Source organism: Bufo gargarizans, chromosome 11 (genome assembly GCF_014858855.1).
Source record: "Bufo gargarizans isolate SCDJY-AF-19 chromosome 11, ASM1485885v1, whole genome shotgun sequence".
In the NCBI taxonomy this organism is placed as follows: domain Eukaryota; kingdom Metazoa; phylum Chordata; class Amphibia; order Anura; family Bufonidae; genus Bufo; species Bufo gargarizans.
In genome coordinates, this window is record NC_058090.1 from 32,854,784 (window position 1) to 32,878,771 (window position 23,988).

Genomic DNA, 23,988 nt, shown 5'->3' on the forward strand with positions numbered 1-23,988 from the left:
TAGCACCTTGGCCTTTTTTTCAGCAAACCAAACACAGCTCTGTTCATGGTATAGTGGCTGTGCTTGGTATCACAGCTCAGCCCCACTAACTTCAATGGGGCCAAGCTGTGCCTAGGCCATGTGACCGGTGAACATTTTGTCACTGGCCTAGGGAAAGCTGAGAGAAGGCTGATCATCGGGGTTCACGGTGTCAGATCTTCACCGATAAGATACTGATGACCTAGCCAGAGGATCGGTCATTAGTATAAAACTCCCGGAAAACCCCTTTAACCACTTCAGCCCCGCTAGCTAAAACCCCCTTCATGACCAGAGCACTTTTTACACTTCTGCACTACACTACTTTCACCATTTATCGCTCGGTCATGCAACTTACCACCCAAATTAATTTTACCTCCTTTTCTTCTCACTAATAGAGCTTTCATTTGGCGGTATTTCATTGCTGCTGACATTTTTACTTTTTTTGTTATTAATCGAAATTTAACGATTTTTTTGCAAAAAAATGACATTTTTCACTTTCAGCTGTAAAATTTTCCAATTTTTTTATACAAAGTTGGCATTTGACCAAGATATTTCTCTCACCCAGCATGGGTATATGTAAAATGACACCCCAAAACAAATTCCCCAACTTCTCCTGAGTACAGCGATACCAGATGTGTGACACTTTTTTGCAGCCAAGGTGGGCAAAGGGGCACATATTCCAAAGTGCACCTTTTGGATTTCACCAGCCATTTTTTACACATTTTGATTGCAAAGTTCTTCTCACACATTTGGGCCCCTAAATTGCCAGGGCAGTATAACTACGCCACAAGTGACCCCATTTTGGAAAGAAGACACCCCAAGGTATTCCGTGAGGGGCATGGCGAGTTCCTAGAATTTTTTATTTTTTGTCGCAAGTTAGTGGAATATGAGACTTCGTAAGGAAAAAAGAAAAAAAAAGAAAAATCATCATTTTCCGCTAACTTGTGACAAAAAATAAAAAATTCTAGGAACTCGCCGTGCCCCTCACGGAATACCTTGGGGTGTCTTCTTTCCAAAATGGGGTCACTTGTGGCGTAGTTATACTGCCCTGGCAATTTAGGGGCCCAAATGTGTGAGAAGTACCTTGCAATCAAAATCTGTAAAAAATGGCCTGCGAAATCCGAAAGGTGCACTTTGGAATATGTGCCCCTTTGCCCACCTTGGCAGCAATAAAGTGTCACACATCTGGTATCGCCGTACTCAGGAGAAGTTGGGGAATGTGTTTTGGGGGTCATTTCACATATAACCATGCTGGGTGAGAGAAATATCTTGGCAAAAGACAACTTTTCCCATTTTTTTATACAAAGTTGGCATTTGACCAAGATATTTTTCTCACCCAGCATGGGTATATGTAAAATGACACCCCAAAACACATTCCCCAACTTCTCCTGAGTACGGCGATACCAGATGTGTGACACTTTTTTGCAGCCTAGATGCGCAAAGCGGCCCAAATTCCTTTTAGGAGGGCATTTTTAGACATTTGGATCCCAGACTTCTTCTCACACTTTCCGGCCCCTAAAAAGCCAGGGCAGTATAAATACCCCACATGTGACCCCACTTTGGAAAGAAGACACCCCAAGGTATTCAATGAGGGGCCTGGCGAGTTCATAGAATTTTTTTTTTTTTTGCATAAGTTAGCGGAAATTGATTTTTTTTTTGTTTTTTTTCTCACAAAGTCTCACTTTCCGCCAACTTAGGACAAAAATGTAAATCTTTCATGGACTCAATATGCCCCTCAGCGAATACCTTGGGGTGTCTTCTTTCCGAAATGGGTTCACATGTGGGGTATTTATACTGCCCTGGCTTTTTAGGGGCCCTAAAGCGTGAGAAGAAGTCTGGAATATAAATGTCTAAAAATGTTTACGCATTTGGATTCCGTGAGGGGTATGGTGAGTTCATGTGAGATTTAATTTTTTGACACAAGTTAGTGGAATATGAGACTTTGTAAGAAAAAACAAACACAAAAAAAGTATATATTTCCGCTAACTTGGGCCAAAAAAATGTCTGAATGGAGCCTTACAGGGGGGGTGATCAATGACAGGGGGGTGATCACCCATATAGACTCCCTGATCACCCCCCTGTCATTGATCACCCCCCCTGTAAGGCTCCATTCAGACGTCCGTATGATTTTTACGGATCCATGGATACATGGATCGGATCCGCAAAACACATGCGGACGTCTGAATGGAGCCTTACAGGGGGGTGATCAATGACAGGGGGTGATCAGGGAGTGTATATGGGTGATCACCCCCTTGTCATTGATCACCCCCCTGTAAGGCTCCATTCAGACGTCCGCATGTGTTTTGCGGATCCGATCCATGTATCCATAGATCCGTAAAAATCATGCGGACGTCTGAATGGAGCCTTACAGGGGGGTGATCAGGGAGTGTATATGGGTGATCACCCCTCTGTCATTGATCACCCCCCTGTAAGGCTCCATTCAGACGTCCGCATGTGTTTTGCGGATCCGATCCATGTATCCATGGATCCGTAAAAATCATGCGGACGTCTGAATGGAGCCTTACAGGGGGGTGATCAATGACAGGGGGTGATCAGGGAGTGTATATGGGTGATCACCCCTCTGTCATTGATCACCCCCCTGTAAGGCTCCATTCAGACGTCCGCATGTGTTTTGCGGATCCGATCCATGGATCCGTAAAAATCATGCGGACGTCTGAATGGAGCCTTACAGGGGGCTGATCAATGACAGGGGGTGATCAGGGAGTGTATATGGGTGATCACCCCTCTGTCATTGATCACCCCCATGTAAGGCTCCATTCAGACGTCCGCATGTGTTTTGCGGATCCGATCCATGTATCCATGGATCCGTAAAAATCATACGGACGTTTGAATGGAGCCTTACAGGGGGGTGATCAATGACAGGGGGGTGATCAATGACAGGGAAGTGATCAGGAAGTCTATATGGGTGATCACGCCCTTGTCATTGATCACCCCCCTGTAAGGCTCCATTCAGACGTCCGTATGCGTTTTGCGGATCCGATCCATGTATCCGTGGATCCGTAAAAATCATACGGACAGCTGAATGGAGTCTTACAGGGGGGTGATCAATGACAGGGGGGTGATCAATGACAGGGGGGTGATCAGGGAGTCTATATGGGGTGATCAGTGGTTCATAAAGGGTTAATAAGTGACAGGGGGGGGGTGTAGTGTAGTGTAGTGGTGTTTGGTGCTACTTTAGTGAGCTGCCTGAGTCCTCTGGTGGTCGATCCAAACAAAAGGGACCACCAGAGGACCAGGTAGCAGGTATATTAGATGCTGTTATCAAAATAGCGTCTAATATACCTGTTAGGGGTTAAAAAAATCACATCTCCAGCCTGCCAGCGAACGATCGCCGCTGGCAGGCTGGAGATCCACTCTCTTACCTTCCGTTCCTGTGAGCGCGCGCGCCTGCGTGCGCGCGTTCACAGGAAATCTCGGCTCTCGCGGGAGGACGCGTATATGCGTCCACCCAGAAGAGCAGGGCCGCCGGCAGGACGCAATCCTGCGTACGGCGGTCCGGAGAAGGTTAAAGGGAACCTGTCACCAGTTTTATGGTGTCCTAACTAGGGGCAACATATATAAGTGACTGATTCTCTTAGCAAAATGCTGGGTCACTTTCATTAATTGACCCAGTCAATCTGCCAACATCTTGTATTGAAAACCTGAATATTCATGAACTCCTGACTCTTCCCGCCTACCTGCTGCTGATTGACAGTTATTTTCCATATGAATCAGCAGCAGGTGGGCAGGGGAGTGGCTATAGCTCTGAATTATAAAACGCTGGACTCAATGACATCACGCTAGACTCAAATCAGCTCATTAGCATGCGGCATGTGGCATCTTTGTGTGTATATTATGAGGTAACCATCTGTCACACCAGTAAGTGAATACATCTAAGGTACTTTTTAGTAGTTAATGATTGTATATAACTAGTTAGATTATAATCAAATATCCAAATGACAGGTTCCCTTTAATTATAGCAGGCCTGGGAGCCATCAGAACGCTCTCAATTGCCATAGTAACTGAACATCTCTTGCAATATAATCGCAGGTGAATGACCTCTCAGATGGCCAGGTCACAATTGATCATAGCATTCAAAAAGTAAAATGTATGTGATCGGAGTTGTCTCCAATCGTGGACACTAGTAGAGAGAGAACTGCTCTGTATTTGCTTAGGAGTCCAGGGGGTTGGCAATTAATGAGTCACCCCATCCACTGGACTCCAAAGCCCAAAAGGAGCAGAGATTTAAATAAATAAGTCACAAGTTTTACTGAATCTTTTGCCAAAAAACTATATATCCATCTGCTAAGCTCCTCCTGTTCTATAACATGCTGCTTGTAGAGGAAATATTTTCATGATGACAGCTTGCCTTTAAGCCACCATTCTGTGTGATTTCATGTATTGGAGAATTCTCCAGCCATGGCATCTTTCTTCTTTTTCCTTACAAATAGCACAAGGTCTGCTGAATTTTATAAACTGAATCTTAAGTTTAGTGATGTATCTTTCCATAGACAGTAAAGTTATTAATGAGAATCGCTCAGCGCCGAGCATTTCATCCTATTACCACTTAACTGGCCTGAAAGAAATGAATATTGTTTAGGGTCACAGGGTTATTGATTTCTTCTCCAACAACTCCATTAAGGAAATTGAGACAGTACGAGGCAGAAACGTTGCGTCCATCCACTCAGACGGTGAATACATGCAAGTAGAGTAGCAGGGAGCACTTGACCTCTGCTACACTCATGGGAAATAGTGTAAGCATCTTGTAACTTTTCTTGTTTGCCAAAGGATAAGAAAAAACTATGCATTTTACCTTGGCCCCACTACCTGACAAAAGCTAAGCCACTATAAAAATGTTAAAAGGATTCTCGAGGATTTTGATATTGATGGCTTATCCATAGGATAGGACATCAATATATGATCATAGGGGTGGCCGAGTCCTGACATCCCCGCCAATCAGCTATTTAAAGAGGCCTTATTGCTTTGGTGAGTACTTCTCCCTCTTCCTAGACCAGACATAACGTTTATCGGTCACCTGGCCTAGGCACAGCTCAGTCCTATTCAAGTGAATGGGACTGAGCTGCAATACCAAGTACAGCCACTATACAATGTACTGTGCTGTGCTTGCTAAGCTGTGAGGAGGCCACAGTGCTCACCGGCCTCTCCACACTGATGATCAGAGGGGGTGTCGGGAGTCGTTACCCCATTGATCAGATGTTGATGACCTGTTCTGTGCCCTCAATATCAAAATCTTGGAAACCCATTTAACTTATATCTACAAGATATTTACCCATTTTAACCACTTACAATACATCTCTGAGGTTGACCAAAGTCATCCTGATGCTCCCATGGTGAGATTTGCTTCTACTACACAATTTAAAGGATACCTATTGGAGATGCGCAAACTTCCCGAAATTGGTTTTGGTCTAATTTGGTCAAATCGGCTATCAGGTTTGTTCCGAATAAGTTCAGTCCAAATTGAAAGCTGCCTGATTGGCCCTGAAGTGTTGTGTATGACATCAGGTCTCCTAGGACTTTCAAGCTGTTTAACGCAAAGACAGCATTAGCAATGTCAGAATGAGAACAACATATATGGATAGGGGTAAATGGATGGCAACCAGCAGTAACAGCCTGTTCAAAAATACACTGTGCTACACTGTGCAGCCCGCATCATGGACCCATTCACTTCAGCATGCGCTTCCTTCCTATATATTTTAGGTTTTAAAAATGTCTCTCAAAAGATTTTGGCGATATTTGGCTCAGTTGACAAAAAAGTTTGCCCACCACTGAGCTAACCTATGGAAGGAAGAGAGCAACTTCTGTTAAGGCTAGTTTCACACTTCTGTACATAGTTCCAGAAGGCTATTCCTGCTATTCCTGCTAGGTGCAATGTTTTTTTCCATCTGAATCCTGGCATATTTGCCGGGATGCGACCAGATCTCCACCGGACCCCATTATAGTCCATGAGGCATTGTGGTAACATCTGGCAATGCTGGATCCAGAGAGCTCCATCAGGCTGTTCTCTGCCAGAACCACGAACAGAGGTGGGCTAGAAGCCTAAATTTGCCTCTAGCCAGGGACCTCAGACTTCCTTATGTATCGGTTAGTATCATCAGTTCCTACGCTACGTCATCATTACATTGATTATTTTTAAAGACATATTTAGACTTCATTCATAATCCATCAAGAGGAATAAATTATAGCCTCGTCTAAAAATACATAGGTGAACTTCTTGCTGTAGAGCCGCTCAGATCTGTTCTTCAGTTTTTGTAAGAAGTGGAATATATCATCTTTGGGATCTATCAGTCATGTCTCTATTCTTTGTCCCGATGTTGCTATAAGGACTTTCATGGCATTAATACGTTTGCTCATTCGTCTTCGTCGTCCAGAGTCCTCTTCATCATCACCATGCAGAAGCCTTAAACAAAGTCAATGCAAAGACCATTGCTCAGCGATGATTTCCTATTTCTGACTGTATTTTATTATGTCTTATCGGCCTTCTTTATGGTAAATGACAAAGGAGATCCATCAGCTATGTACTGTACTGTTACGGCTTCTGTTATCTTGAAGGAATAAACTCATATAGGAAGGAACAAGAGTGACTAATAGACAGTAGTATGATGTACCCACTCCACCAGCAAACATAAGCCTTAAGTGGGTTGTGCCATCATGAAATGTTATTTTAATATCATTCAGCTTGAAAAAGTAATTACAGAAAGCAATTTGCTTTCTGTTACAAGAATACTCCAAATTGTGAGATATTCTTTTAACTTTATTATAGTGGCGCCCCCAGGTGTTTAATCTGAATAGTAATGTGGTTATAGGTGGTCATACATGCTTATAGTTCTATCCTTCAACTGCTTTCAGCTGTATCTATTGTTAGAAGCTTTGACAGTTTCAGGGACAAAGCTGCAGCAGAAAGGATATGCTCCCTGAGGAAAGGACATGACCCAGTGAGTTGCAGCAGAAAGAACACTCTCCTGGGGCTGCCCGAAGGAAACCTAGCAGAGCAATTTGTGTAATGAATAGGGGAGATCTCTGGATCCATGTGAGGCACGGGACTGCTTTTTGCTTTGTTAGAAAGAGATTGCCATGTACTATATGATGGCTGATTTTAATTTTTTACATTAATTATGGCATAATCCTTTTTTTTTCCAAAAATATTTTATTTGATTTTACATTTTAACATAATAAACAATATTAACATATACAATATCGAATCTGCTAGTTAACAATCCAGCTTCATACGAAACAATGTACAGTTTTAAAATAACATAGATTTCCCTTTGAGTCTGTTACTTTAAAATACAGAAAACAATGTGTAATCGAACATTTCCTTTGTCAGAAGTATCATGTTCTTTTATGCCAACTCTCTAGGTGTTTCTTTTTATTTTTTATTTCCCTAAAGTACCTTTCAGCTCTTCTAATAAGTACCATTCGGTATGTCTAAAGGGATCCACCAGCTGTTCTCTCTCCTTGTCTTCACAATAACAAAAAAAAAAAGATTTCCATTTCTTAAAAAAAAACGTTTTTTCTGGTTTTCTTTATCTTTGGTTGCTAGTAATTGATTCTGTCCACAGTATTTTATTTGTGTTCAGAATTGCCTGTTTAGAATTTGGGAGTTGTGGAAGTAACCAGTTACCTAATATGCATTTCTTTGCCGCCATGATAATGATATGTGCTATGGGACGCAGATGGGTGGTTTTGCCTGTTGTAGAGCTGGACCTTTCACTGCAGGAATGAAACAGTGCCATTTTTCAGTCTATGGGACCTATAAGATTGCTTGACGTTTTATAATCCTTTTAAAGTAAGTCTCAATCCTTAAATGCCATGTCATGACTGGGCACTATAATTTAGAGAGGAGCTAGTAGACAGATAATCAGTGCAAGCACTTGAGGTATTTAACTATGGTGATGGTCTGTATCATCCAGCCAGTCACACGTGCCACAGATCTGGACTGTTTGTTGGCCAACAGGTATTTTTCCCAAGTCCCTCTCAAATGCCCCATACACATATATGTTGACTTGGATGGGCATGTATGTTTTGCCAATGGGGACAGAGGAGAAAACCACCTTCAGTCAGGAGCTCCCCATACACATTAGGTTGTTGGGTGAAGCCGACGTTATCAGTGCGTTCGGCAGACAATAAAATCATGTATATGCAGAGTTTTAAAGTTGATGGTGTTTGTATGGCAGTCCGAGCGGAGCGGAGGATAGGAGTGGTTGCAAATAGAAAAGATGATGCTAGTAGGAGTAGTAGTCCCTGATCTTCTAAACAGTTTGCAACCTTTTAAAATGATCACAAGCATGCAAAACTCTCAAAAATTTGCAAGCATCCCAGACTACAAACCATCCACACACATAGCAAGAAAGCGTGGTAGACGTCAGAGACTACAAACCTTCCACATGCAAAAAGTCTCACAATTGCCTCTCCAGTTTCCAGACTGAGGGAGACAGATTGTCAAAAATTGGTCAAACTGTTATAAAAGTGTGAAAGGTGCCGTTAACTGGTCGGCCAAACCGTTACATGTATGCCGTTAACTGGTCTGCCAAACCGTCTAAGTATGAAAGGTGACATTAACTGTTAATCCTTCCACAAGCCATAAATGTCAAACACCTTGCTATCACGCACAGCCTTGTGATCCTGGATAGTCTATGAATGTCTTCTCCAGCATTCCCTCAGGAATTATCTTGTTAGAATGATGTTTCTCCTTGAGCTGAACTGAGCTAGCATCTGCCCCTTTCACAGTCAGAGCTAGAACAAAAAAATTGCTGACGCAATACTGACTAGAAAGCTCCTTCCTCGGAGGGGGAAAGCTAATTCCCTCTGCTGAGTCAGGATAAAATTAACTAAACAATGCCACCTACAGACAGTTTTTGGGAATACGTACAAAGCGTAATACAAATTATGAACAGATTTAATAACATCAAATTAAGAACAAGTTACAAGTACCTTGTTTAGGGGTACTGCATTTATTCCTTGGTGTTGTCCATGTCAAGATACTGTATTTATCCCAATTGCTCCCTGCAGGGGACCTAATTAGAACATATAGTTTACGTTCCCTACTGTTCACAAGTAGAATTTCATTGGAAGCCAATTACGTGCTGCTAAATATTCAGACAGATGTGAAAATGTCCATATTATCCTGAGGGCAATATACATGATTCATTTTGTCTTGGCCTTCACAGTAATGCCAGTAAGCCCTAGCACTAATATACTACATCAATAGTAAGTGCTGTTTCCCCAAGACCATTAACCTAAAAGGTCTGGTCATTAACCTGTTGCTCCCTTGAGTCTTTTTTGCCATTTGTAAAATTTTTAGCTATCCCTGTGCTGTTCTATACAACACAGTCCAGAGTATTTTATCTGATCATACCTTGTTAGTGGTATCAACCTTCTTATTAACTTTTTGTCACTTCTCATTTTTGTCACCTCTTTTATGAAAGAATATACTACTTATAAAAAAAACTTATATATAAAAAAACTTAAATGTCAGAGGAATCACACTGTGCAGAAATCAATGATAGCAATAGCTATTTTATTGATGACTGAATAAACACAAGAAAAAAGATCTATAAAATTGCAAAAGAAAATATGAAAGATGTAGCAGAAAATTGCCGTAAAAGACACATTTGGGACGATTTCTAAAGTCTTTTGCTTCACAAAAACGGTGTTAAATAGTTGCACACTACAGCTTTTTGAATTTCTCAATACTTTTCTAAAGTGGCGAGGAAAAAGTGTTGCTTAGCAGGTTGGGCGGAGCTGAATTTACTATGATTATAGTAATAGTTATAGCTTCTAGCTGGCATAGATTTGAGTTTCTGGCACATGGAGAGCCAGAGATGTGCCTGCTTTTTTTGAGAGGTATATGTCGCTTAATAAATTAGGCACATCTCATTCAGGCGCAAAGGAAATCAAGTCTGTTGTAAGGTATAACTTTCTCCCTTTGAGTAAATAGTGGGCACCAGAGCAAGGAAGGTGGGAAGTGAAAAACGAAGAGGGAGCCTGATAAAACAAGAGGGCTTGGAGGAACACATACAAAATTGGGGACAAGGAAATAGATAAAAGGATGGGAAAAGGAGTAGGTTAGTAGTGGGAGGAGAGCACGTTTAGATAAAGTAAGAACCATCTTCAAGAAGAAGCCTAGAGATCTCTTGAAATAGGAAGCACATGAAAATGAAAAAGGCTTTATAAGAGCAATACCATCTTTATAGAGGAGACCCTTTCCAACCAGTAGGAATTTCAGGACCATCAGCATCTAGTTTGCAGAAGGGAGATGGGTAACTGAAATCCTATTATGGTAAAAAGTTTGGACAGTAGTAGATGTGAAAGGGAATCTGTCGCCTTGAACGTGGAGGCAGGATGTTATAGAGCAGAAGGAGCTGAGCAGAGTGATATATAGTTGTGGAAGGGAATATTCAGTATACAGTGTAATTTATTGGTTGAAATATCAGCTCTTTCTGGGCTTAGGAGTCCAGTGGGCGGTTCTAATCAGGAACTGACAATCAATCACTGAGTAGGATTCCCTACTTCTGCTTTATCATAAACAGGTGTCACGACAGGTGGGTAAGCGGGGAAACAACCAAACACAGGGAAAACCAACAGTACAAATGACTAGGCCCAAAAGCTAGGGAGAAAAGGGTCACCTCCTAGATATCCCTAAAAGCTTTCCCTAGACTGCTGTGCCCATGTGCATACCCTTAGGGTGGATATGCACATGCCCTCGTGCCTAAATCTGAACACCCTCGGCAAACCCTAAGCAGCAGGGAAAAGGGAAGAGACCTAGATAACACACACAAAGGGAAAGGAAGGAGAGGACTTATCTTGAGAAGAGCTGGAGCAGACGATCCACCACAAATCAAGAGCTCTTAGAAAGGAACTATAATCCTCACAGGCCACTGGGGGAAGGAGGGATAAATAGCCTCACTAATGATGAAACCCAGTACACCTGAGGGAAGGTGGATCCAGCTCAAATCCAAATCAAAACAAACCAAGAAGTCAGACATGTGCAGCCAGTCTGACAGATCTCCGCACATTCACAGGGCAAGGCGTGACAACAGGGCAGTGACATCTACAGGCATTTATAGGGTACTGCATATTATCGTACATTTGCATGAATGTGTGCATACATTTTGAAAAACTCCTAAAAATATTATTTAATTTGGTATGCCTATTAATTTAGCCTTTTACACACTACTACAGGGATCAGCAACCTCTGGCACTCAAGCAGTTCTGAAACTACTACTCCCAGAATCCTCCATTCACCTCTGGGTGAGTTACAAGAGCAGCTGAGTAAGTGCAGATGCTGGGAGTTGTAGTTTCAGAGCAGACTGCTGATCCCTCCATTACTACATATAGCTACATTCTGCCCCCTTGCAAACTTTTAAAAGAAAACTGCAAAAAAAAGAAAAAAATGATATGAAGGATATAAATATTTTTTGGCGAGTGCAAAGGCAGATAGCTGAACATGTATTTTTTATATGCCATACAGACCTACAGTAAGGGTCAATTAGGAATAGTGGATAGTGTCTGCAATATTTCATTCTTGCAGGCGAGAGCCGAGCACATTAATTTCCACAGTTATCCACAAATTGAACCTTATGAACAGAACCATATATCATGTCCTCTGCTACAGTAACCACCTCTCGTCACACATTTTATGCAGCTTTCCACCCGGCCAGAGGTTCACATCACATATTGAAGCGAAGGAGCTGAATATGAGTTGATATGAGTTACTACATTTGCCAACATGTGCCTAAACAAACCATGTTTTTCTAAGGGGAAAATTTATGTTCCAAGTTTAGCACTGCAGCCAGGTGCCTAGAATTCTGCCCACGGAGAATCAGAATTAGACTCATATATAATTTATGTAGGGTTGACCTTAGTAGGTGACATCTTACTCAGAAAACACCACATAAATCCATAGACTTGTGGAACAAGCTTTAAGTGTCAATATTTTGGAAATATGCTAGAAAATTTTGCACCATGGGTTTCACCTCCTGAGCACCTGGCGCTCTTCCTCAAGCCCCTGCTTGTTATGCAAACATCCTGGACCACTGGGTTAGAATAATGGGGTTCTCTGCTTTGGACAATCACTACTTTTTAGACATTTGCCTTGACAAAAAGCTAATCACAAAGTGCCGCTTTGTTGAAACCCTCAGCGATCAGCTGTGATCTATGGGGAAACCTGTCATCAAGTGTTCCATTCCCCTGCAGCACCACCAGAGGACAACTTTAGTATTACATAATGTGCATTCAAACCAATTGGGTTGTCTGGTTGATGTAGAACAGTACAGGTCCTCCAGAGTAAGGGATGATCTTTGCAACTGCTCTCCAGTCTGGTCAAAAGAGTCACACACCTCTATTACCGCAGAACTTCCTAATATGAGTTTCCAGATTGGACAACCCCTTTAAACACAATTTATTGTAATGTGTAATTTTATATAGTTTGTTGATACCAAATAAAAATCGACAAAAAAATTATTTTATTGACTATGTTGGCTATTCTTGGCACTAAGCATATGACTCCCATGCTGTTCTCGAGACACTGCAACCTGAGCAGGGAATAAGTGACTTGTTTTCTATATAAACTACCAGACTGGTCATGATAAATGTTGTCAAGGACCTGATTTTAAAACTAGGCTGACCTAGTAGATGACATCAATGGTTCTACCAGTTGGTAGGGACCATGTAGGTGAGTTTTTGGGGTTGGAGTTGACCACCTAGAGACCAGCTGTTCAGGTGAGTTGCCTGTTATTGCCGGAGGAAGCTGTGGGAAATAATGGAAATGCATGACTAGACCAGAGTAGAAACCACTCAGAGGCAGAAAGGGAACTTAAAGTGGCCCTGAAAAAAAAACTAAAAGTAGCCCAACGTTATAGGCATGTCCAAATTGACAGAAGGTGGGACAACAGAAATAGGCAGGGTGAGGAATACCGTAGTGCAAGACAAAATAACGCCCCACTAGAACCAAATACCACAGTGCCGCACAATATACTGCCCTAGCAGAACCAGATAAATACTGCCCCCCGACCCACAGTATGAATCTGTATAATTGTCCTGAGGGCGGCAATATAATTGAATTCAGGAGGGCACCCAGCTTTCCCAGTGTCAGATTTTATCCCTGAGTTATTACCCAGATTTCCCAGTGTCAGATATCATCCTAGTGTTGATCGCAAATATTCTAATTGCAAATAGTCTAATCGCGAATTTTCCATGCAAAAGGCTACACTAATAAGCTTGTCAAAAGAATCAGTCTAATATTCTTGTCAGAAGACTATAAAACAAATAGAGGGCTCTATTGAGTTATGAACAGTGCCTTCTATGGGTTTCATAGTCTTCTGACAAGAATATTTGTCTCATCATAAGACTGTGAAACCAATAGAGGGCGCTGTTCATAACTCAATAGCACCCTCTATTGGTTTTCATAGTCATATGACAGCTAAAAAAACAAGGCAGATTCTGCTCATTTGCATGTCTTTTCCATATGCCCATGTTTATGCAAATGAGCTTTTACATGACAAAACTGTATAGAAAGGTTATTAAATATTATACTATATATACAAAATGTATATACAAAATAATATACTTTTTGTCGCCCTAACGATATTGATCTAGGTGTGCAGGTCCACCCAAGCCATCTAACAGATGTAAAATAACTTTGAGGTTTACTGGTTCTTAGTCAGATGAGAGCTAGTTTGGAATGTCTCATAGTGCACAAGGCTGCCATTGTAAGGTATGCTGGCTGTTATCTGTCTCATGGATAGATTGATGGCTTGCACATATCTGGCTTTTGGCATACAGCCTTTGTGTAGTTGTCTATTATATGTTGTACATAATAGGAGTCTAAGACGCATCCAGCTATCCTCTTAATGCTATTTCCAAACCATTTTGATGGGGTTTTCATCAATTTCTAACCTTTTTTTTATAAACCAGACACCCTCTTCTCTTCCAAGCAGGGGGTGCCTGGTTGTCTCCCATTGACTTCCATTATACTCGGGTGCTCGGCCGAGCACACGAATATAGCAATGTGTTCGGGCCGAATACTTCGGTACTCTCTCATCAATAGAAGCCACTCTTTTTAACAATGCTCTGGAAGATCCTCCCTATAAGAAGGCACTAAATTCTTCCTATATTATTGAATTAAAAAGATCACCCAAAAATCTATATTTCGTTGTCAAACATTTTTGGATGTTTTGTGGAGGAGCACCATTTGGAGATTTCTCCAGGCCTAAGCTGTTCTCTCATAAAGACTAAAAGAACTCCATTCCACTTCACTGCCTGATGAGTGACATCCTCTGTGGAAATGTCCCCTCCATATGCCCCGGCCATGCATTTGTCAATATGCCTCTTTTACGAGACACAGATATTGGCTTTGGGTCTGATTTGCAGCTCTTACAAATCTATCTTCTACCTCCTCTTCACCCAGGGATCACCGAAAGCACCCAGTTAGATAATACTGTATGGCTTTGTTCCTGAGAGGGTGGAGGATGCTTTTGTGGTCCACTTAGGTAGTAATGTAGGACAAATGGGCTCAGGTTTTGTGAATGGCAAATGTAGAATACATCCAACTTTGCTCAGATGGGAGATGAAAGAAGGATTCTCTTTACTTAAAAGGAAACGGTAACATGTTTGATGTTTCTATAGCCGAGAAAAGTGACATTTTAGCAGTATATAGTGATCAAGGGAATCTGTAATGGTGATTAGTAGGACATGACTAATGTAGCTTCAGGTGGATACAAGTGGTGGTGACATATTTTAAGAGAAGACTTGTTGATGTACAGATGTAGTGGTGTACTGAGGCATCAATGACAATCCACTGTGCAGGAACCATTAGTGCCTTCTTTCTGCTATTTTTGGCTTCTACCATTTTAACCTGTCACAGCTGCATCATCTATAATGTAGTTTGGTGCACTCAATGTACATTAAGGATGGTATAAATTAGTCTTAATTTGTACTCTGTCCTTAAGTTATGTGCTGAGAATCTGAAGGTTTTTGCACAGAAACTTTGAAACTTTCCTTTCCAAAATTGTCTATAGAATTCCCTATTTTTGGCCTTTTGTTTAAAAGAACGCTACAGAAAAAAAAAAGAATCTGTGTTATGCCTAGTGCAGGGTGTGAGGGGTTAGCTTTGCACAATTCATTAATATTTAACAGTAAGCTGGTCACAGGGTATCCTCATACTTTTTGGAACAGTGATGTGGGATGGAAAAGAAAGCACTGAAAAATTATTTTCAGGGCACACCCACGCCCCTTTACACATACCACACCCATTTTATCATAGGCCTTGCCTCTTTACTGGTTCAACCCCACCAGCTACATCCGCCTTTAACGACGTAGGCTTTGCCCCTTTTAGTCCTGTGGCCCTCAGTGTGTGTTTGGGTGCCAAAACCCAGCAGATTTGCCATGGGGAGGGATTAAAATTTTTAACAACGGGTTCCCTACTCAACGGTGGACACGCAGCGTCACAACACACGTTTACATATACATAAACCATATATATGCAACACACATAGACATAAATACACCATATACATGGTACACATACATTTTCATTAATTAACATAAATACACCATGTATACATTACACACACATACCACCCAACTAAGAAACTAAACTATCAGCAGTGCGCGAAGCAATGGAAGCGAACATCTCCAGCTACCCTGCCGCCGCCAGAGCATCGGATCGGTCCAGTTGTAATTTTAACAACCGGATCTGAAGAACTGGAGGAAACTGTCTGAATCTCATGCCTGGATTTGTAATACCCCAGAATGACATTACCACCTCTTTTGCACAGCCCCACTATTTCCTATGGTGCTTCCTGTGTCATCTCCTATACTTATTACCATGTCCTGCAAAATGTGTATTCAAATTTCCTTGTGTTTCCCTGGAGAGGAACCTTCTAGTTTTCTTCCAGTGCTCTCTAATAAGGGAGGAGTTTAGTTAGTGAGGGTCAGTCTAGTCTACCCCTTCCTAGGGGAAGGCTGTGTGTCGACCAGCAGAGCACTGCCTGCTCTTCTGGGCCCGCAGGGCCTGCCTGTGAATTCTACCTGGTTGCATGTCCCCTCCTGGGCTCTCATTGCCTAAAGCCAAGCTAAGTAAGCTTGAAGCCAGGAAGAAGTTCCTAGGATTACAATAATAGACAGACTACAGACAGCTAAGCTAAGTTCCAGCAGAAGAGGAAAAGTTCCTATTTGATCCAGCCGACATAGCAGAGCTGAGAGAGTACAGATATAGCAGAGCTGAGAGTGTTTGACTGCAAAAACCAATGCCAAAACCTGCTGATGATAAAGTTGGAAGATTGTTCCTTGATGAAAGTTTATCCAAAGTAAAGCTGTGTTCAACATATATATATATATATATATATATATATATTAAAAAGTCTGGACTCAATTATTCCTTCATCATCCAAGTTATTCACCCCTTTTGCACTACTTCGGACGACAATGTCTGGGATTCAGGAATGTCCAGGTAGGAGCACTATGACACGTGCATACAACACCTTCAGGGAGATTGTAGGTTACTCTACACTACTTTGGCAATCCTACAGCTGGGTATCAACACCACTATACTTAAAGGGGACTCCATGTCCTCGTTGTTTCAATGCAACTGGCGTCACAACAACTTGCTGTATCAGAGGGATCTTTATCGTAAAAACCTCTTAAAGGGCAAGGGATACCCCATCAGTTGCAGATTTGCCACCTCTTCTGGAAGTCCTCGAGCCTCACATACAATCTGGAAGAGTTGGCAAATATGAGTGTCCTCCTGTTTGGACCTCAATGTGATCTGTGTGGGAACTTTGTAACAAAGTATTTCATATCCCTACAGCGCTCTCACAGGAGAAGTGAAGCATTACACGGTTTTCATGGAACTCAATGGGCGATCAATGTAATAAATGGGTATAGGGGGGTCCTCCAGAGCTGGAGATGCTTTTTTATAGCCACTCTCCACTCTGAATAATACATGAGAGTCCTACACTAGAATTCACCTTCTAATAATGCATTTGATAATGCTTTTCTAAACCAGACAACGCTTTAAAAATGACCCGGCAGCATCAGCATAGTAATGGTGGTTCCGATCAGATAGGAAGTCAAATAATTGTAATGCAAGCTCTTTTATAGTTTATGTGTTGTTTTCATATGCACAGTTTGAGTGGCTTTATGACCTGTGAACACCAGTTTTCCAGTTTTTATCTAAAGAGGTGTAAGGCGGAGATTTGAAAGAGTTGTTTGAGGGTGGAAACTTAATTCCATAGGGCTGGGCACAGTGTCAATACTAAACAAAAAATATGTTGGACAATCACTGTGACATCCGATAAATCTGCAAGTCACTGTTGCAGGCCAATCAATGGCTTAATCGGTGAAGCCACGTTATTTTCTAAATAAGCCACACACCCTTGTCGGGTTAGGTGCAGAGAATTTCTCTAAACTCAAATGTGCTAAATTGCGCCACATTTTGGTGCAATTTACAGTAGTAGCTAGGTACACTGCCATTAGTAAATGTTGATCATTCTGATAGAAGCTGTAAAGAAACCGAACAGTGTAGTACAATAATTTACAATCCCTTGTATAATATATAATGGTAATGCTGCTGCAATACTTTATTATTAAAGCGGTTATCTCATGACTAATGTAAAAAATTAAAATCAGACATCATATAGTACATGGCAACCTCTATCTAACAAAGAATCAGCCCTGTACCTCACATGGATCCAGTGATCTCCCCATTATTTACTTCAATTGCTCTGGCAGATCATGTGGTGTGTCCTTTCGGCTGCAGCTCTGGAGGCATGTTCTTTAGGCCTCATGCACACGACCGTTGTTGTGTCCGTTGTTCCGTTTTCCGTGATTTTCTGCAGACCCATTGACTTTCAATGGGTCCGTGGAAAATTCGGAAAATGCACCGTTTGTCACCTGCGTCCGTGATCCGTGTTTCCAGTCCCTGAAAAAAATATGACCTGTACTATTTTTTTCACGGACAACGGTTCGCGGACGCATTCAAGTAAATGGGTCAGTGAAAAAACATGGATGCACACAAGATTGTCATCCGCGTCCGTGATCCGTGTCCGTTTTTTTTCCTATCATTTGCAAGGCAAACTTGACTTAGATTTTTTTTCTTTTTCCTTCATGTCTGGTGATCCTCCAAAAATCAAGGAAGACACACGGAAACAAAAACGGACACGGATCACGGAACAACGGAACCCCTTTTTGCGGACCGCGAAAAAATACTGTCGTGTGCATGAGGCCTTATGCTGCAGTTCAGGGTGTGTCCTTTCTTAGGGTCAAATCCTTCCTCAGGGATGGGCCTATCCTTTCTACTATAGCTCACTCAGTCACAGCTTCTAACCATAGATATGGCTAGGGGCAGTTGAATCATGGAACTGAGCACGTGTGACCAACTCAGTGCAGTGACCAGAGAAATAAGGAACATAACAACCTGCAGGTGGCACTGTGCAAATGCATTTTATTGAACAGCTCAGTGGCTATACAATTTTTTTTAATTACATGCAATTACAGAAGTATTCAGATCCAGGTGCTAGTTTGAAAAATGCTGAATATTTTTCATGGGACAACCCCTTTAAATGTTATGGTGTTGAAATTGTATTTCCTAATGGCATGTACTTTTTAATTCCGAAAAAAAAAGTAAATGTCAGTTGTGTTGCTTTTAGCTGACTTTAACCTTTCTCTTTTAGCTCTCCTTTATGCAACTATTTTTGGAAATGTGACCACCATTTTCCAGCAAATGTATGCCAACACCAACCGCTATCATGAGGTGCTGAATAACGTGCGCGACTTCCTAAAGCTCTATCAAGTTCCTAAAGGCCTTAGCGAGAGGGTCATGGATTACATTGTATCAACGTGGTCCATGTCGAAAGGCATTGATACAGAAAAGGTACGAGTTCATGAGGTAATTTCAATTGCATTTCAATTTTAAACCATTAAACATCTTCATCTCCATTACTAACCACCTACTAACGCGTAACATTTGCATGCAGCACGTGGTCATGTGGAAAGCAACAATGTGTACAATTCTCAATTGTGTGATCTGTTCAAGCATTTATTAACGTCTTTTTGATTAGTGAAGTGTAGATCTGTAGCTATCACATGGTGCCATGAGCCATACTCTCATGATGCTCATATTGAGGTAGACTAATTGAAGCTTAGGTGAATAAGCCTAGCAGAATGCAATATTTTAAGATTTATCATCCCTAAGGGTATGGCCACATGTTCATGTTTCCTGATGCAGTTTTGGAAGCCAAAGAAGATAACGTATAAAGGCCAGATGTGACTTCTCTTTTTTGAATACATCCCTGGTTTGGGCTTTTAAAACTTCAGTAGACCTGAACGTGTGGCCTTGGCTTATGGCTCTATTCAGATGGATGATGTTCCCGTCCACGTAGTTTTTGAGTCTACACAGACTAGATTTGGACAGCACAGATGCTTACAATGTGGTCATTCACACATCAGCTTTTTTTATGCTGACCATGGGTCCACGTAACAAAGCTTAGAGCGTGTCCTATTCTGATTTGAGGCTTGGATCATAATAGCCTATTCCATGATGCATAGCATTTGAAGCTTCCAGTGTGAACCACAACTGATAAACCATATGGCCACCTGAATGCAGTCTAAAGATGTCCAAATGACTAGCAGTGACAAAAATATCTAAGCGGCAATCTTCAAATCTAACAGAATGTTAAAGGGAGGCTCCACATTGGAGATAGATTAATAAATGTAGTAAAGTCTTATGTTTCTCACCGGAGATGTGAGTTCTCGAAGCCGCATTTGGTTTTATGGCATTGGCTCTTTTGGGGTGCAGAGTTTAAGGAATCTCACAGTTCTTTAAGCTTAACCACTGCCAAAAGGGAAGGACTTTCCCAGTTGAATTCCCAGATCGTGGTCCCTGTCCCTGATTGGTGGCAAGGATTCTGATGGAGCAGTAGCATGGTCAGGACAAAGACGATTGACAAAGTTGCCACGGGCCAAAGGATGAAACAGAAGCATAGTCAGGGACCAGCCAGAACCAGGAGAAGAACAGCAGGCAAGGTGTTGCAGTTGAAGTGCCTGTCATGACCGATGTCAGCATGAGGAGCTGTTTGCCAAGGCAATTCAATGTGAATGGCAGAGAAGAAGAGGAGGGTCATAATTAGGGATGCAGAGCAACAACCAACAGCAGAGGCAATGCTTGACCAGAGGAGAAGTGAATCTTGCACCTTGATTGGACCATAGAGTGAGGCTGGGACCACCAGCAGGAGGCAGCATTGGAATGGGGAGAAGTGAGCAGCATAGAGAATTGCATTAATCTTATTATGAGAAATACTCCTTTTACAAATAATATAAGCGTTGCATAGAGTTTCCATTGCACAGCTGTTGGCCTGAGGGTGTCAACAACACAATACACCACATATACATTAGTTTGCACTCTCTCAACATAATGCTGAGCCAGGCTGTTGTAATGTGCTGATGGCCACTGCAATAGCCTGACATCTCCTGCAGGGTGTAAATCTGAACCTCCCTAGAAATCAACACATAATTTAAAGTGACCCTCAGAATAAAAAATTCACTGTACATGTGGAATGTATCTTGTTAACATACCTGGTGCCTTCCTTTTTGATGTTGTTGCCGCGCTTCCTCCCATTACTAGTGCGCAGCACTGTGACCATCTTCTATCTTCCCCTTGCCCAGAAAGCAGTCCTGCATGTCTCAGACCACCAAAGTATAATGTGCATAGGGCAGTCGTAGAATATGGTGGCCACTTTACATTCATGCATAAACATTGATTGGACATGGTAGGCACATCGAAAAGGAGGGCACAACGCATGTTATCTATACATTCTGCATGTATAGTAAAATTTTTGCTGTGAACTGGGGAGAAGGGGGTCACTTTAAGCAGATATAATTCATGTGGGGCCCAGAATATATGGCAGTGATGTTAATGTTCTTGAAAATATTAGGAGGAATTGATCTTGAGGGTAATATTTGAGGTCAGTTTTGCTTGAGTCTGTGTTGGCATACTTTTCTTCAAATTTATCAAACATCTTTAAACCTCAAAGCTTTTGTCTAGCAATACAACTCCAATGTTTCTACTCCACTCCCCTACTCAAGTAATTTTTTTTTCAGCAACATTCAGTTGATGAATTGGAAGTGAAACTAATGCACACAGCTAATGTTGGGTGGGGTAAAAATGCAAAAGGTTTCTAGCAAGTAGCCCCAAAAAGTTTCAGTGCCCTATTTTTCAACTTTTTGAAGCCAGAATTTGAGAGTACAGAGTGCTACAGTATTTAGAGATATGGCAGGTTCCAAACTAACCGATGGTAACTGAGAAAATGGGGTCCATGTAAGAGGGTCAACAATGAATCTGATACAGACTTTCATCTGTGGACATGGTCAAAAATGCTCAGAGCTAAAAAATAATAATTACATTTTATAACTAAATGTATATTCAGTGAAGTGAACAGGGTTTGCCAGCTAGGATCTTAGGCCATGATGTTTGTTTCCCTCTTGACCCTCTTTCCACCACCCGTGTGCCTATTCCCAACCTATTCCCAATTCCCATCAAGCAGCTTACTGCCTATTGTAATATGTGCAAGCTGCTGGAGAGAAATAGCACACAATTTTGAATAAACAACAATAGCAAAAGTGTTTTTTAGCCCAGACAATGCAATAAAAAAATGACTCAGAAGGTGTCCATAGCCTTTAATGATTGTCAGTGCTTAGGCTGAACAGGCTTATGGTCTCATCAGCCCTTCATTGAGACTTGGAAACATGAAATCTAATTTTTCCATCTGTGACATGGATAGAGTTCAGTGCTAAATGATTGATAAGGATAATTTCAGCAATCCAACAACAGTCAGCTGCCTCTAAGGCCAACAGAATTTTGTCTTTTATTAAAAGAGGTATGGACTCACGGGACAGGGATGTAATATTTCCACTAAATAAAGCGTTGGTGCAAAAAGGATGCCCTGGAGTTAGAAAAAGTGCAAAGGAGTGAGACTAAACTGATAAAGGGCCTGGAAGATCTTAGCTATGAGCACAGATTAAACAAACTGAATTTGTTTAGCCTTGAAAAAATACTTCTAAGGGGGTACATGATTAACCTTTACAAATATAAAAAATGGACCATTCAAATAATATTGAGGGAAGCTATTCCATGTTAAACACCCTAAAAAACAAGGGGCTATTCCCTACGCCTAGAGAAAAAAGGATTCAGTCATAAGAGGTGACAAGCATTCTTTACAGTAAGGGCTGTGAATCTCTGGAATAGCCGCAGGAGCTGATCTTAAAAAAAGGTTTAGATGACTTTTTAATTCAAAATAACATTGATGCCTATTACAATGTGTGGACTGTGGAGGTATTGTTCTGCGTGCCGTTTTGCTTTGGCCTGGCCCCTCTTGGGCGTTGGTCGAGGGATTTGTTCCATGGATCAGTGTGGCGGGATTGCTGGTTGGACTTGATGAACCTTTGTCTTTTTCCAACCTTGGTGACTATGTAAAAAAATCTTTGGGTTATCCACAGGATCATCGATCATGAGGACCCCCAGAGGTCCCAAGAATGAAGGGTCCCTGTGTTTCCTTTTCTAACTGGTGCACCTTATGAAAGATTTCTGTGAGACAGATGTAGACTCCATCAGTCAAATAGAAGTGAATGGAGCAGTGGACCGACATGCACACTTCTACTCCTTTCTGAGATGGGCACCCCTTGTTCTTGGGATTGATGGGGTTCACAACTGTCTTGTACCTCACAATCCAATATTTAGCACCTATTCTGTAATAGGTCATAAATACTTTTCATGGAATTTATTATCATTTATTTAGCAGTGAACTTTGTCTGTGTCACAGATGAAAAAACTGAATTATCGCCAAAACAGAATACTACAGTTATACAAAAGTCAAAAAGGGTTTTTAGCTGTACAATCTTAACATGTCACAGATTTTCAGAAAAATTGCTGAAAAAACAATTCCATATTATAGTAACTCATAGTTTCATATTCCTAGCCCAAGACCTGTCTACAGTTTATTTTATGATAGCATATAGTATGCAGCTCATAGGTTTAGAAAGGCTTTTTTTTTTTTTTAAAGGAATCCTCCTGTACCCATGATTCTGCTAGATCCCTGATTTTTAAGATCTGAAATCATAATCTACCAATTGTGATACTTTTCTCTGCACCTCTGATAGCAGAAATTTTTTCAAATAATTACATGTAAAATAATGTGTCCTCTGTATGCAATGGGGGCATTCATCAGTGCAGTTTATGGGATGGAGCATGACAAAAAGGGATCCTATTTGTTCTGCAGAAATAAGGCAGATTACACCCTCAACCTTCTGGGAACTTATTAACCTGTCATGTATTTACCCGTCTGCTCTTCTGGTCACACTATGGTGGCAATGCTCTATTGCTATTGAAACCAGCTCAGCTTACAGTGGGACCGATCAACCTACCAGGGAGCAAGGACACCAGACCAATCAGGCTTAGTACCGGCCTCACATGCTTCCTGAGAGCGGACTATTTAAACAGGCAGCTGCTGGCCATAGTTGCCTGTGATTGGTATTACTGCCTCACTAGCTAGTTTAGTGTTTGTTACTCTGCATTGTATACCTTTTGCCTGTTTCTCTGCCATTGCCTCTGAATACTGATTTTGCCTCTGATGCGACCTGGTATTTGATTTTGCTTGTTATTTGACCTTGCTTGATTTTGGACTCTGGTATTAGACTCTACTAGTTTGTGACCTTGCCTTTGCCTGCTGACTTTGTCTCTGATGCTATCTCTTGGTTGTACTATGCTGTATATTTGACTTAGCTTTTGGATTGTGATCCAGTCCACGTTTTGCCTGTCTGGATTTGATCTCTTTCTATCTGACTACGCTTTACCCCACTAGGATTTGGCCCCTGCACTTAGTTAAAGGGGTTGTCTCATGAAAAATATTCTACAGTTTTTAAACCAGCACCTGGATCTAAATACTTTTGTAATTACAT

At 41.5% G+C, this 23,988-nt stretch overlaps 1 protein-coding gene across 1 annotated transcript in view; it reads left to right on the forward strand.

Moving 5' to 3' along the window:
- KCNH5 (potassium voltage-gated channel subfamily H member 5) overlaps positions 1-23,988 on the forward strand; it is a 283,707-nt gene that overhangs the window by 201,665 nt on the left and 58,054 nt on the right. Inside the window, 1 exon segment of the mRNA XM_044272468.1 lies at positions 18,711-18,910. Within this exon segment, the coding sequence (XP_044128403.1) occupies positions 18,711-18,910 (200 nt within the window).